Below are 15,950 nucleotides of genomic sequence, written 5' to 3'. Positions count from 1 at the left end.
TCACATCACCTTTTACAAATATAAAAGTCTATCGGGCCATAGAGACGGGCAAAAAAAGAAAAAGAAAAGCCAATTAAAAAAATTTTCAAAGTGGGGAAACAGCTATTACCCAAAAGGGCCAAAACCCATGAGAATTGGGGTAAGGAGAATAAAAGCAAGACAAAAGCGCCAAGCAAATGATTTCCTGGTTCCTTCAGAACATGGCCAATGCCCCCTAAATGACACCCAATCATTAAAGCCAAATCCTTGAAATAGGAATACCTCCCTGTAAAGTGAAACAGATAAAATACCCACTTGGCTTATTAATCGTCAAAACCCACTCACAGATCAAAACAACCAATGAAAAATTGCAATAAGCTATCTTCAATTGAAAGTTACAGCATACAAGCCGGTTTCCACTGTGTTCCTCTGCCAAAATTAGTGCAACAAGTGCAAAAGTAACCTTAGAAAAGACCATCATCGACCCTGTAGAATAAACCAATATAAAATAACATACCAATACCAATAATAAAAGACCAACTCATCCATCCAGAACGATGCTATAAATGCTTCTCAAGAAATGCCAACAGGGATCTGATATTGCAAACTAAAATTTTACATGAACATAAAAGGGTTGACAACAATTTCAGTTTCTACTTCAAGGCTACTCCTGGTACAGTACACAAACAGCCAAACATAGGTATTAGGTAGTTCCTGAATACAAGATACAAGACACAACTGCGTGCAGTTCCCTGCTATATTTACTTCAAAAGACAGTCTATATCCACCACGAACACATCATAACTGGAAAAACAGCCTCCTGGAAGTCCTTCTATTCGCTTCCTGGTTCAGTGCTGGGTTCACAGATGTAAAACAAAATAAATTAATGACAAATACAACCTGCTTTAAGATAATCACCATCAACTAAAGCATTGAAAATTATGAAACATATTCATGTTATTACCTGATAAACAGCTCAATATGATCAATGATTCCCCAGGAAGATAAGCCTTATGACGAACAACAGGAATAGGTGGTCCAGGAGCAAACACCTAACAAGCTCAATAACAGAATAGGTGGTCCAGGAGCAAGAGACTAGCGGGCTCAATAACAGGACAGGCAACACGGATGGAACTACTCGATAGCAGAAAAGAACAACTACTTTCGCTTCCCCTTCCCACTTTTTTCTCTTTAAAAACCTGAAAAAGATGGTGAAGGGGAACAAGGCCACCCTCATGGAGGGTTCCTAAGAAGAAGAATACTAACTAGGGAAGAAAAAGAAAAAAAGAAGGAAATGACAAAAATGAAGATGAAGAAGAGGAAAAAGACAGCCAATTCAGGCCATCTGACATAAAGAAAAACAAAGAGGCAACTCTCTGAGTATTGGATTAGTAGAAAGAAAGGATACTAAGCACATAACTATGGAATAAAAATAAGGACAACAAGAATAAAACAGAAACCTATAGATGATCTACTAGGAGTAGTAATCAGTTAAAATTTCTAAACTATATACATGGTATCTGAGACTAGAGACCTAAACCTTAATCAAGAACCAAATCTCTGAAAATCAACTGAGGGAATTATCCGGAGGACTTCAATTCTACAACCAACTAGAATGCAGTTTCCATCAGGCCCAATAGATTAGAGAGCAGTTAGTTTTTCCACACCATGCCGCAGAAGAGTACAGGCAACCAGTCAATTCAGAAGCAAATTCCCATGCATTAGTTCCTTCTGCCTCATCAAACTTTCAATACCCCATCTTTCCGTGTTGCAATACCCAAATTATATATATCCTGCCACCTTCTAAAGAGAGAAACCCGGGTCCACATTAAGCAAACAAATTCTTAGTGAAAATTCCGAAGATAGCTTATCAACCAGCCATGACTGTTGTTTGTACCACCACCACCACTACTGCAAAGCTAAAATAACCGACAGAAAAGGTCACACTATCGACCTGTTTATTCACTCTATATACAAACTGTCACATACCCTGTTGACAAAGTCCGATTATTTACAGGAGCACGGTGCTCGTCGAACTTCAATCATCCGCTATATTGAGATTGAGAATTCGCCGGAGATTCTTAGTTGCAAAGTCAGTAAAATCTCTGGGAGAAGGGTACGGTTCCCTTGTTGGGGAAGGGGGAGCAGACTTGGCGATGGCGTGCATTTTGATAACAGGAGCGGAGCCAGGCAAGTCAAGCGAGACAGTGCGCTTTGGCCGCATCGAAAATTTGGGTATGGGCAAGGAACTAGGGGGTGGCGAGTTTGAATAAGCGGGTCCAGCCCAGAGCTCACAGTACGAGAAGTCATCATGGAAGGACTTCTCATAGTTAGAAGCCTCAGCAAAGGGAATTGCAATTGCACTGCTTTTTCCATTTGTTTTGGTTTTGGCCTGCTTGCTATCTTCAGAATGAGGTGATGGGGTTTTCTGAGAAAGAGGGCACGCCCCTTTGGCTACAGGAGTAGTACAAGCCTTCAACGGGGTTGGGAGTATACCTGCCCCAGATTCAAAAGTCCTACAATTAATCTCTCTGAAATCACTGGATGGTGACGACACAAATCTATCAGACCCATGAGCCTTGCTTCTGCCATAATACTGATTCCTATGCTGCGGCACAACAAGAAGCGTCTCCATCGAAATACTCACTGAATCAACTACAATAACTCTAAACCACCAAGATCTACACCTACAACTCCGATCAACGAGTCCCCCAAATATAAGCACCTAAAAATCACAACTTTACGGTCCCAATTGTACAGAACCCACCACAGATTCTAGATCTCCTCCATGACATTTCCAAAACAAACATCGAAAACCAAACTCCAACAAAAACCCACCAGCTCAACGACTCCACAGCCGCTGATCTAACCACAGAAATGCTGACAATCAAACACCAGAAACCCACCAAACACCACCCTTCAATCACTGCGAAACCCAAAAACGCACAGAAACGGATAAGCACACTCAACAACAACAACCAAAAAAAAATGGAAAAATTAAAAAATCAAAGCCCCAAATTTCAGACACAAGCTCAAATATTACATATCCATTTTCTTGAGAAAGTCAAAAAGGAGAAATTACCGGAAGTGGCGAGAGAAAATTTCAGATTTCCAGTCAAACAACACCGGTTAGATCTGAGAGTATTAAAGGCAGCTTCCAAGAGCTATAATTTTTCTCTGATTTTTCCTATAAAACAAAAAAAAAAAAAACAAAAAAATTTCCCTCTCTTTTCACATCGACATGAAAATCGAAGACTGCTGAGAGCTGTGGATCTCAGAGACTCAGAGTCGTATTTAAACATCGGCGGTAGGTTCATAGAAATGGAGGTGACTTCATTTTCATAAGAAATTACCCAAATGCCCTTCCACTCCTTTCTCCCCTCTACAACTACCCCTTTCCTCAGTGACCATTTTGCCCTCGGACTGCAATTACCATTTCCCCCTTCTTATCTTAAAATTAGAAAAAGATAAAATAATATAGAAAGTATATTTAAAATTTAAAAACAAGACTCTTAATATCATTTTCTAAAATATTCTTAAATTCGAAGATCTTATTTTTATAATTTTTAAGATAATAAAAATATCACTAAAATTGGAAAGAAAAAACAAAAGTTTGGGAATTTTTTTATTTTTGAATTAAATTTTGTGAAGAAAAAAGGACAACATTTTGAGGTGTAGAAGGGTAGTTTTGGAATTTCAAGGACAGGGGTGTGGGGCCCAAAAAAGTCATGCAATGGAGTCTGTTCAAAGGATTGAGACAAAAGATAGAGATAAAAGGTTAGTTGGAGTGTAGTGGGTAGGGCTCTGGTTACTTTTTCTTTTCGTACACGTTTAAGACCCGGTCGCATTTGCCGGTGGCAACCGGTGATAAAAGGTTAAAGGACAGAGCAAAGAGAGAGAGAAAGGCGAAGGGCCATGTTTTTCTTGACAAGAGCAAAAATCTGAATGGTTCTTTGCTTGGAAGAGGAAAAGGGCGAAAAAGCTGCCAAAGAAATAACGCTTTAATTCAACTTTGGACTGCACGCCGAAAGGAATTCCAAACAGCCCTTTATTCTGATGTCTCCTCGGCCCCTCCTAAATTTCAAAAATAATTTTTTACATAAATAAATTTGACCATTGTTTTCTTTTTTTTCTTTTTTTGAAAAAAAAAATCTCATTTTCTTTCCTTTGAACCTTAATTTTTAAATTTAAAAGAAAGAAAATGAGCTGGGAAAAAAGAAGAAAATAAAGAGGACAGAGAAGCAATTATGGTCACATCTGAAAAAAAATGATAAAGAAAAGGGTAATATGGTAATTTAACATGATTTTTAAATTTAAAAAAATTATGTTTTAAAATAAAAATACTTGATTTTTTTAATAAAAGAAATTTTTAAATAATAAAAATGTTTTTAACTCTTTCAAAATGACTCTCAAACAAATATTTTAGGAATATAATCTTGTTATATTAAATTCGTGTGACAAATTTTGCTAGGAATGATAAAAAAAATTAGTCAAAATTTGTTAAGAAGTAATATAGTTTCATATTAGACCAAGTACGCAACTCCATCAAAGCTTTTCCTTGTTGGCTCAAGGCTAATTTAGGAAAGTCAGAGAAATTTTGGGTTTGTTTTAAAAACAGATTTTTAAAATAATTTTTTATTTTTTAAATTAGAAAACAATTTTCTAATTTAAAATATACAATTAACAAAAATTTTATAAAAAAATTTTTAACAGCCTTTTATGAAAAAATAAAATTAAATTTAGCCACTTTATCAAACTTATGTTTATTGTCATTTAAATTAAATAAAAAATAAGATAAAATCTTAATTATCAATTGAAATTTCGATTAAAAAATGAAGTTTTAATTATTAATTTTGCTTTATTTTTTAATCCGAAACATTAATTGTCAATCAAAAATTCAAAATTTTAACTAAAAAATGAAGTCTCGATCGTCAACTTCAATTGAGACTTTATTATCTAACTAAAATTTCAATTGACAATTAAGATTTCATTTTTGAATTGGAATTAATTGAAACTTTATTTTTTGTATAAGAATGATGTGACACTCACACCTAGGGAAAAACATCATATTGAATATAAGTTTTAAAAAAGATCTAAATGAACATTTTTATAGTCAAAGGGCCATTTTCACCCAAATTCATGAAAATAAACTATTTTTAGTTTTTAATCTCTTAATAAAATATTTTGAGTAGTAATAAAAATTTGGAAAAATATTTTAAGCTTTTTTACACGATGGACATGTAAAGTAGCTTCATTGAAATTGAGACGAGGAAAGTCTTATTCATATACATAAGTTTTCAAATAGAATTTTATTATAATAAATAATTAAAACATTTTTTAAAAGCGCTTTTAAAAAGCTTTTTTTCAATAAGTAATGTCAAAAGGTTTGTTTTGAAAGCCTTTATTTGCTTCAATCCATTATAATGTGTTGATTCATCCAATGCAATTAAATGCCACTTTATTTGACCTACCATTGTAGGTAGCAAAGAAGACATGGTGCTTTCCCTTTGAAAATGGGCCTTTAGTTAAAATTAAAAACATGAGATATTCCAAGATGGGAGGTATTATTATTCTTGGCCCAACCTTGGTGGTTTCCATATCAAAGAACTTATCAAAAAAAGGGGACCATACATTATTATAATAATAAAATAAATAAAAAATGGGAAGAAAAAAAATGGGCCCATATACCTGAGTGATGTACCCTTGCACTAATAACAATTCAATGTCGAATCATCATAGCCAAATGCTCGAATAGACTCGATTCATTAAAGCTTTATGCACTTGGAAGAGCACCTCTAACCCCTTATGACGTCACGTGGAGTGGATAAATTAGGTAATAAGCATCACCCCACAAAGTCATTAAGATTTGAAATCAAATGGGATAACGATTAATGGAGCAACGTGAGGGTCAATTCATGGATGCTAGATCAAAAGAACTTGTGGAGAAGTCAAGATATCGTATTGCTTCAATACAATCATTTGGCTCACTTGCATTAAGTACTCAAGGAGATCACTCATTTTATTAAACTTGTTAAATTTGGGGATGACAATGGCATGAAATGCCTCTGGTTCAATTTATTTGGTATGGTAAATCAAGGCGTTTCTTTCCATTAGAGTTTATCGACCACCAATGTCTTTTTTTTATCGGTAAGTAAGTGGAATCCATTTTCTTAATATACCGTAATTACGTGTGTTGGTTAAAGGATATGAAAACAAAGGACTGGTTCAAAAGACACAAATAAATAATATAATGAATAAAAAGAAAAACTTATCAGGTGAGGTCCACCCTTCTCGAAGACGAACTCGGTGCACTAAAGTACCAATGGTCTACCTCAAAGATTCAACAGACATATCTCACATTGCGTGGACTCTGTAAGCGAGACGTATACAGTTCGAGTTTTGAAAAAATTCCTCAAGCTAGATGTATGAAAAACTCTCTGAAAAATTCATATTCATATTTAAAGAGTAAGAGATGATCTATTTTTATAGGTCACTAACATAATCCTAATAGGACTTTATTTGTGATCAAAATAAAACAATGAGCCGGTTAATAAACCCAGTAAAGGTATTCATCTTTTTCTTACGTGGGACAAGTAAAAAACACTTTTGATACTGTGTGTTCAGGCATACTCTTCACTCTCTTTTTTTTGGCCAAATCCTTCAATCTCTTCACTGTCTCCTCCTCTTGCTTATTCATGCTCTTTTATCCATTGTCATTATCCGTTCTTGTGGTGGCACAAAAAGTGGTGGACCTTTATGGCGTTCTCCCACTCGTACATGCCTATGTTTGTCAAGTTCCCAAAGGTAGTACCACTCTATTATGCACTACTCTACTAATAGAGAACCTCACACTTGGGAGCAAAACCAAGTAGCCTCGACCCTACACAAGAATTACCAAATATCATTAGAATGGGAGGCCAAGACGACATTCAGCCTCACGATGCTCAAGCCAATCATAGTTCTTTTAATGAAAAGTAAGCAAAATATAAGAAGAAGATAGAGAAGGGAAATTAACCACCTGTTTTTCACTAACCCCAATGATTATCAGCCGTTGAAAATGTAAATTCTCACCCACAAAATGACCTTCTCATCCACTTTTGGATCTATTCTACACAATATTGAAGCAGGATACTGAATCTGGTACTTGGCCCAAAGGCAAGTGACTGCCTGTACTCATCAGAATGGTACTCTGATATTAATTTCTCATGCAGCTGCAACCTATCTTCTTTCCCACCCATTCTCCTTAACTCGTTCAACTACCAAACAATTCCTCTCATCATCAGCTCGTCAGCTATATTGTGAATACTCTCCCACAATGCTCACCAATTATATACATGATCCAGGAACCAAAAGCCCACCTTACCCTTTTAAAGACATGATGAGATGAGTATGGGCAGGCATGTGATGCTGGCGTTAGAGAGATATGCTTGGAGTTGGAACAAGGATGAAAATATCGATTTTTATCCAAATTTGAATTGTAAAATGGGCTGGGCTTGGAGACGGACACAGCAACCAAAATGTCAGGAAAATATCGCTCTATATATGGCACATGAGTTGAAAATTGCTGATCTCATGGAACTGTAGGCCGCAGAAACTTCTCCCCAACTTTAGGGGGCACTTCCATCCTTGGATTGGAGTTTGTAGCAGGAATAGTGGGGTATGAGATGGAGAGACAAGCTGTATCAATTGCCCATACAATGAATATAGTGACATATCTATAATGTTTTCTCAAGTGAATTGCATCATGGATTGTCATTTTTTTATAAAAAAAGAAGGAAAATAAAAAATAAATTTAAAATTAATAAATTATTTTTATATACTGTGTCATTTTTTTTCACTTTTTTAACTCAAAATTTTAATAATTTTAATCATATTTGACCTTCTTTCCCCATATTCTACAATAAAATGAAGTAGAAGAAAATCATTTTTCTTCACATTTTTTTTTCTTTTTTTAATATTTTTCGAGAACCAAACATAACCCTAGTAAATTTCACAGATGTGATTTATCTAGGTTTGAGAAGAAAGAACATCCGTTTTTTTCCACAAAAAACAATGTTGAAAGCAAATTTTTATTTCATTAAATTTTACAAATATTAAAATTATCTCTCCCTTCGATAAACACATTTACAGATGTTAATAATGAAGGGAAGATCATATAACATAAAATCATGCAGCCGTTATTAGTGTATGTTTTTAAGGACACATTCCCTTGTGACAAAGCCCATAAGATTTTGGTGGGCTGGCCCGAAACAACATGCACCAACCCAAACTAGACGAGATGTTTTGGGTCTGGGTTGAGGTTGGACCAGCCCAAGCCCAAACATTTGATCTAAATAGGAAGGGTAGTTTTGATAATATGGTGAAATACATGGGCGATAAAAGAATCGCCTTCGCCTTTCCACTGCAAGTATTCCCTCTCCTCCCTCCCACTTTGTCTCAAATCCAATCAGATGAAACGCTTTCACGCCGAAAGCTAAGAATCTCTCTTTCTCTGTTCGTATTTCGGGTTTGAATTTGTTCCAGATTTCCGATCGTTGGACCATTCTTTCATAATTTTCCATCCTATTTTCTTGTCCTACAACTTTCCCAGAAAATATTTGGGGTACCTGATCAAAGAATTTGAAACATTCTGCACGCTTCTCCGGTTTAGGGTTTTTCTCTGTCTGTCCTTTTCTAGAACCAAGCAAACCCCCGAGGCCATGAAGGCTAATCCCACACCCAAGAAGAGAAGTATCACCCTCCAATACGACATCGTTTCGACTCTCTCAGAAGCGAATCGGCTGGTTTCCAGCCAGAAGAAGCTCCGAAGACTCCCCCACATATTCACACGAGTTCTGGAGCTTCCCTTTCGGTCAGACGCCGACGTCTCCGTAACGGAAACCCCCGACCACCTCCGGTTCGCCGTCACCACCGACGACGTGGGCGACGATGTCCGAACCCAAACAATCCAACTCCACCCTGGCGTCACGAAGGTGGTGATCAGAGGCAGGAACTTTCTGGATTTGTCCCTGGACGGACTGGGGGTGGAGCTCGATCTCGATTTGTGGCGGTTCCGGCTCCCGGCGTCGACGTTGCCGGAGATGGCGAGCGCCGCTTACAGTGATGGAGAGTTGGTTGTGACGGTTCCGAAGTGTGGTGCTGATGATGATGAAGAAGGGGTTTGGAGCGCAGGGACTAGGCCTTTGGTTCTTGTACAGTGAATTTTAAGAACTGATTTTTCGGTCCAAGAAAATAAATTGGTAGTGAATAAACTTTTTCTTTTCTTGGTCAAGTTTGAATCTTGAATTCTATCACCAAGATGATAGTTTCTGAATCTTTCAACTTAACACCATGTTTGGATGAGAATAGAATTCAATCCGATTGCCCAAATCCTTATCATTCAATACCAGCTTGGATGAGGTTTTTTTTCGATTAATTTGAATCTTATTTAATATTTTTATAATATATATTAAAAATTTTAAAATAATATAGATTTTTTTATTTTGAAATTTTGTCTTTTCAACTATTTAAATTTTTTATAAACATATAGAAAAAATTTAAATATCATGAATTGATTTTGAATCACGCAATTCAAACTATCTTAATTTTCTATATTTTTAAGGTTTATCATTTAGAACTTTATTTTATATGTATTTATATTAAAATTTAAATAATAAATAAAATAATATTTCGTGTAACAAAAAAAAGTACAAATAAGTTTACATACGTTCTACAAAATAAATTAATTACAATTTGATATTTTTCTTATAGTCTAATATTAATTTAATTTAATTTTGTACTATTTATTTTATTAAAATACAAAATATAATGTATGTTGAACTGATGACACCTGTCTCCGTCCAAAAACCCCATCAGCTTATTGACATGGCGCTTCAAGCCAGGTGGCGGACAAACAGGGGGAGAGATGTAAGGGCCGCCACCTGTCACACCGCTGCCACAACCTCATCTTCTACACCCAACGCGTGTTACTCCAAACCTCCATTTAAATGAACCCCATGGGGTGGGTGATCACTCTGCGGTAAGTTTGTTCTTGTTCTAATTCTATCGGTCGATCCAAAATGAGCCAGCAACAACGCCCACGGCCAACCCAACCTACCACAGAACCCATCAAATACGGCGACGTTTTTCCTGTTTCCGGTAGCCTTGCGTCCAAACCCATTGCGCCCCAGGATGCAGCCACCATGCAGTCTGCTGAAAATACTTTTCTGGGAAACACCCAGAAGGGCGGCCCGGCCGCCGTCATGAATTCGGCGGCCACCAAGAACGAGAGGGCCGGACTTGTCAGTCACGAGCAGGTTACTGATGTTGTCGCCACTGACGGTGTCACTATATCGCAGGCTAACGTGGCAGGCAGCAGTATCATCACCGAGGCGGTCGGTGATCAGGTTTCCATTAATCTTCAACCATCCTCAAATTTTTAGAAATTCCCCACTTGTTTTGGATCTTTGGTTAATAATACATGTGATAATATCGATTTGTTCTGCAACAGGTTGTTGGCGAGTATGCTAGGCCACCACCGGTGGCAATGACTTCCCCAGCTTCCGCCCTTGACCGCGACGCCATCACAATCGGCGAAGCACTGCAGGCCACGGCTCTCTCAGCCGGCAACAAGCCCGTCGATCAGAGCGACGCGGCGGCGATACAAGTAGCCGAGATGAGAGCCACCGGAAGCAGCGAAGTAGTTCCGGGTGGCATAGCTGCCCAGGCACAATCTGCAGCAACAACCAATGCCCGTCTGATCCTAGATGAAAACAAGACTAAGCTCTCCGACATTCTCACGGTGAGAGCAAGAAACTTCTCTTAAATCATCCGATCGTCATGTAACTTCATATGATAAATTTTCAAAGGTGCAACTATTGGCTGACTGGGCTGTGATGGTTTCCCTGGACAGGATGCGACGGCTAAGCTGCCGGATGACAAACCGGCGACGCGTGAAGATGCAGAAAGGGTGATAGGTGCGGAGCTAAGGAACGATCCTAACATGGTTACGTACCCTGGTGGAGTGGCGGAGTCGGTGGCAGCAGCTGCCAGGCTCAACCAAAGTACAAAGTAAAAGTAGCGTTTTTTTTTTCCTTAGTTTTTTTTCGCTGTGGCATAACATCGAATAGGTGGTGTGGGTTTAGAGTTTCATAAAAGACACTGAACTTTTCATTAAGAGTTAAAATGTGTCATAAAAATAGATCGTTTATGGGAGGAATTTTGCTTGTTTCGCTATAAGTTAAGCTTGATCGATTTGGGTTAAGAGAGAGAATTTGAATTCATTTGGGACCTCCCACCAAACCAATCTGGTGGGCTCAAGCCACGGGCTTTTATTTTGCTTGGATGTTGTTTCTCCGCTGATTTCCAATCAGATATTTGCTTCCTAGGCCCTGAGATTGGATTGGGCTGGGCTTTTGCTGGATCCAAGCTCTAATGGGCGGTGATCAAGTGTCCTTTATCCAAAGGTGTTTTCATGTATTTCTTCACAATTTTCAAAACCCATGTGCACTAAAATGATATAAACTAAATTGCCCCTCCATACATCTGATCTACTGTGATAACAAATCGGAGCCCAATAATTGAAGAGTAATGAATTTATTTTTTATTTTTTAGGGTTTTAAAATGTGAAGACAGGGAAGATGGTGTTGGATGAGGAGGCAAATAAGGGTGATGTTGATATATATTGATGGGCTTACATTATTGACTGATTGCAATATCATGGAAGTGGGCATGTGTCACTGCATTTTGCACACGGCTTGGCTGGCTTGTGGCCACACTCCCCTACAAAGACAACTGCTACAGCTAATGCCCTTACACCTCATCTCCTGATCTCCATCTCCTCATCTCCTTTAGGTCTTTCACAAGTGTGGGTGAATTGGTCAATTAATAGGAACTTAACAGGGTATTAGAGTCTGTTTGTCATCTTCATTGTATGTATTATTTTTCTATTTATTGAATTCATGTACAAGCCCGAAGAAAACTATCCAAATTTGCCAACCACTTGGATTAAAAAACATTTGAAAAGGAGCATCACAATCAACATGTGTTTTCAATGTATTCAATTGCTTGTTAAATTATTAAATAGGTGGACCCTCTTAACCTAACTCATCAAGATTCAATTATCAACACTATTGTTGAAAGGAGGAGACGAAAAAGTGAGCTTAAGAGAATGGGTGTTTGCTCAAAAGGGAATTTTGGGATGTCAAGATTTTTGGAGGAAAAGTCACTTGGGGGACGGGTGTTTGTTTCTTGGGAAAATAGAAGAGAGTGGGAAGTTTGGGGCAGTGAGAAAAGTTTGGAACATGGGCTCGTGAGGTGGTGATTTGTTCAAAGGACAATCATGCAGAGAAATCCCCATGGTCATCCGCTCAGGGTGATGTTGATCTTTCACAATCTGGCTTTGTTCTCTGCCAGTCTCACACTCTGCATTGTCCTCCCAAAAGTTTAAAAGGGCTTATTCTTTTTAATATATGTCCTTCCAAAAGTTAAAAGTGATTATTCTTTTTTACAATATACAAATAAATATATATTGAGAAGGTGCCTTTTTTTATTAAATATTTAGAATATATATTTGTTGAAAACTATTCAAATATAGAAAACAAAGAAATCCCTTTTGGAAATGAGGATCATCACTTAACAGGATCATAACGTGTTTTTCAACAATAAGATTTTTAAAATTTGTAAGAGGTGATATTTAATATGTCCCGATGTATTTTAAATTTATAAGAGTCAAATGAGTCTAAAATAATAAATATTTACATTAATCATCATCAAATAATATCAAAATTAATTTTTATTGTCATTAAATGATATTAGAGTTGTTTTCAAAGTATGAAGACTTTTATAGGTTGTGATAAGGACATAAATAAAGTTTTAGGTTATATAACAATCAAGAGCACCTAATTTATCATCTGGTGTCATTGTAATTATAAATACCATCACGACAACTCATAAAATTCAGAATCTGTTTGATAGTGTTTTTAAAACAATAGTCTAAAAAGTGTTTTTGAAGAAAAATTAGGTATTTGACTAAATTTATAAAACACTCTAAAAATTATTCGTAGTATTAAAAAAATTGATTGATGATTCTCCTAAAAATACTTCGAGTAGAAACAATATCAAACCCTCAATATTCCTTATCATGGGGTTAGGTCAATGGATCGTCTGTCATGCTTTTATCCATCAATCAAAGAGAACTAATTAGACTAACTTCATCATTTTTTTCTAGTAAGAACTCTTCTTTTTTTAATTCTAACTTCTAGTTTGGTTGATTTTAGTGACGAGGGTGATGGGAAAAAGGGTAGGTTAGGGTTAGGGTTTTGGGGAAAAAGAAAAGAAGAGAGGTGGTTGAAGGGTCCACCGAGCATGTGGGTGGTGAGACGGTTGTGGGGGTTGGTTGGACCATCCTAATAGCCTACCTGAACATTGCCTTGTTTGAGCCAATACCTGCTCTCAAAGCTTTTCCCCATATGGATAATGGTGGAAGTTTCTTCTTTCTCCATCAGGTGTGACTTCTTCCTCTGTTATTTGTGGGAATGTTACGTTTCCACCTTGCTTGTGTATTTTTGAGTAATGCTGCCGAAAGCTTTCTGTTTTGGATTTTGTTTTGGACTTGGCTACTTTACTTTACTCTCAAATATGACTCCCTCCAATTAATTCAAAATCTTCGGACAATAACTACAATTTGTAGTACCAAATGTTTTTTGAAAAATACCGAGATACTGATTCGATACCTATCAAACTTGTAATCTTGAGTATTGAAAATATATGGTGAAATTTAGATTGTTAACTGAACGTACGAGTATATTCGAGATTAGGGTACCAATAAATTATAACAAAGTATAAAAAGAACAAGGATCACAGTAAAAACTCATGAAAGGTAAGTTGAGATACAAAATAATGAAATTAAGTAGTCTACATGATATTTTGTGATTGGTCTCATTTTTCTGGTAAATATTGATTTCATAAGGTTGATAGCTTTTTGTATAAACTAAAATCAAAGTTGGAGCTATGATTTTAAGACATTAATACATTGGTATTATAAAATTAAATAAGAAATAATTTTTTTAGGAAAAAAGAAAATCAAATTATGACTTTCAAGATAATCACTCTTTTCTAACTTTTATATTAAATTATTCAAATAAATATACAAACTTTTATTAAGTTCAAAGACAAGTTGATAATAAGTGTATAAATATATACATAGACAGATCCTTCAAATTTAGTTTTTATACATTTATTTATATATATTCTCACTCTTCAAATAAATAAACAAGATAGGGTAGTGCAAGTGACCGGTATAGGAAATTCCTATACTCTCGCCCCATTCTACCCTTTTTTTTATTATTATAAAATTTTAAATTTTGTTAAAAATAAATATGATTTTATAATATAAAAAATATTATAAATATTTATTTTTATAAAAAATAATATTTTATTTATGTTAAAAAAGTTGAAAAAAATCAATTAAAACATTTTTTATTTAAAATTATATATAATTACTAGGAGAAAGTCATATCCCATCCTACCTAAAACCCATATCTAAATTTTTAAAATCTTCTTAAATTCGTCTCAAACACATTTTTCTTTATTTTAAACTTTTCGCATTAAAAACGTGATGAGATGAATATCCGAAAAAGCCCACCTCATTACCGTCCCTAAACACAACCTTTTAGTTTAATTGCCTGAATCGATTTAAAACAATGGACTAAACATCTACCCATTTTAATAATGGTATAATTTGTGAAACATATAATAAGGTTTATTCATGAATGTGATGTCCCACAAATGAGAAAGCACATGCAGGTCACATGACAATGATGACATAGTCAGAGGGGAGGAGAGTGTATGATTATCTTGCAAAGGGGAAATGCACTGAAATGTGAATTTCAAACCAAATAATGAGAGTGGGAACTGTGCATTTTGCTATACACACAAAGATGAAAGGGGTGGGGCCCAACATGGGACAGGTCCTAGTTGAGAAAAATTAAACAAAAGGCTCTGTAGGTAAAGTGATAAGACAATCACAGCCATCTGATCTTTCACTTTCCTGCCCAAACTAGAGTCAATGAATAAGGCCTCACCACACCAAACACACAAAATTATGTTAGCATGCTTGGCCCCCTACTCCTTTTGCATGTGCTCCTTCCTTAAACCTAGGTCTTCCCTTCTCTTCCTCACGCGCCTTCTCTACTCGTGGTGGATGGTGAAGTAGATTTCTTTTTTTTCTTTTTTTAAATAAATTAGGGTTTCCGCGAATATATATGATACTTTGAATTTGAACAGTCTATAACTCAATTTCAAGTATTTTCACGATTTTCACGTCTTCATACGTTAATATGTTGTTTCGAAAAGCTCTGGTATGGTTTAGTATAGGTCCTAATATTTTGATTTCAAAAGAATATATAATAACGCACTTTTTTATATATTAGGTTCTGATAGAATATCAAATCAATATATCTTTAAAAAGTTGATCAATCAAGTCATGACATATGTATATTTAGGTTTCATTATTTTGTATCGATATTAAATCAATGTATATTGAAATATATGATCAATTAAATCATGTTATATATACATTTATGACACATTATTTTGTATTAATGTCCATCACATTATTATGTTATCTTAATTTCATTATCTATACCTTCGTATGATGACTTAAATTTTTTTTACATGCTCTCCATAATTCAAATTGTGTGTTCAATAAATACCGATTCATAGTCCAATTCATATTTAATAAAATTTGGACATAAGATTCTAACAACAGTCAAATATTTTCAAGGGGGCATTTCCAATTGGTACATCAAATAAATTCACTAGGGGTGAAATTAGGTTGCAATTTGGATAATATTAAGCGCGTGATGGAGAGGGATGGAGAGAGAGAGTGAGAGGGTGATGGTGGTGGTAAAAATGGTCCACATTCCCAGTGTCCTTTACGGCTGTGTAGTCGCCGTTGAACCGTAACTACAAACTACAAACTACAAACGCCA

The 15,950-nt window shown here is 35.9% G+C and overlaps 3 protein-coding genes across 3 annotated transcripts; 2 read left to right on the top strand and 1 right to left on the bottom strand.

Moving 5' to 3' along the window:
* Positions 1-523: 523 nt before the first annotated feature.
* On the bottom strand, positions 524-3,251 carry LOC117904600. The gene is made up of 3 exons (XM_034817285.1): positions 3,062-3,251; positions 944-2,905; positions 524-833 (listed from the first exon to the last, which is right to left on the bottom strand). The coding sequence occupies exon 2, from the start codon at positions 2,612-2,614 to the stop codon at positions 2,018-2,020; it is 597 nt and encodes a 198-aa protein (XP_034673176.1). The 5' UTR covers positions 2,615-2,905; positions 3,062-3,251; the 3' UTR covers positions 524-833; positions 944-2,017.
* A 5,134-nt stretch (positions 3,252-8,385) lies between these two features.
* LOC117904247 lies at positions 8,386-9,348 on the top strand. Its single transcript, XM_034816762.1, has one exon. The coding sequence runs from the start codon at positions 8,679-8,681 to the stop codon at positions 9,177-9,179; it is 501 nt and encodes a 166-aa protein (XP_034672653.1). The 5' UTR covers positions 8,386-8,678; the 3' UTR covers positions 9,180-9,348.
* A 429-nt stretch (positions 9,349-9,777) lies between these two features.
* Positions 9,778-11,950, top strand: LOC117904345 (late embryogenesis abundant protein D-34-like). The gene is made up of 4 exons (XM_034816923.1): positions 9,778-10,364; positions 10,469-10,759; positions 10,871-11,028; positions 11,572-11,950. The coding sequence occupies exons 1-4, from the start codon at positions 10,038-10,040 to the stop codon at positions 11,609-11,611; spliced, it is 816 nt and encodes a 271-aa protein (XP_034672814.1). The 5' UTR covers positions 9,778-10,037; the 3' UTR covers positions 11,612-11,950.
* Positions 11,951-15,950: the final 4,000 nt, after the last annotated feature.

This window comes from Vitis riparia, chromosome 17, assembly GCF_004353265.1.
Source record: "Vitis riparia cultivar Riparia Gloire de Montpellier isolate 1030 chromosome 17, EGFV_Vit.rip_1.0, whole genome shotgun sequence".
Lineage (NCBI taxonomy): Eukaryota > Viridiplantae > Streptophyta > Magnoliopsida > Vitales > Vitaceae > Vitis > Vitis riparia.
The sequence above is the reverse complement of the archived record's forward strand: the minus strand, read 5'-3'. Positions and strand labels throughout refer to the sequence as shown.

What these genes read in the sequence shown, in the direction of transcription:
- LOC117904345 (XM_034816923.1), top strand. Translation starts at nt 10,038, where the DNA reads ATGAGCCAGCAACAACGCCCACGGCCAACCCAACCTACCACAGAACCC. An exon ending in AGCTCTCCGACATTCTCACG is followed by an intron (nt 10,760 to 10,870) that starts GTGAGAGCAAGA and finishes TTCCCTGGACAG; the next exon opens with GATGCGACGGCTAAGCTGCC. An exon ending in AGGCTCAACCAAAGTACAAA is followed by an intron (nt 11,029 to 11,571) that starts GTAAAAGTAGCG and finishes TTTATTTTTTAG; the next exon opens with GGTTTTAAAATGTGAAGACA.
- LOC117904600 (XM_034817285.1), bottom strand. Translation starts at nt 2,614, where the DNA reads ATGGAGACGCTTCTTGTTGTGCCGCAGCATAGGAATCAGTATTATGGC.
- LOC117904247 (XM_034816762.1), top strand. Translation starts at nt 8,679, where the DNA reads ATGAAGGCTAATCCCACACCCAAGAAGAGAAGTATCACCCTCCAATAC.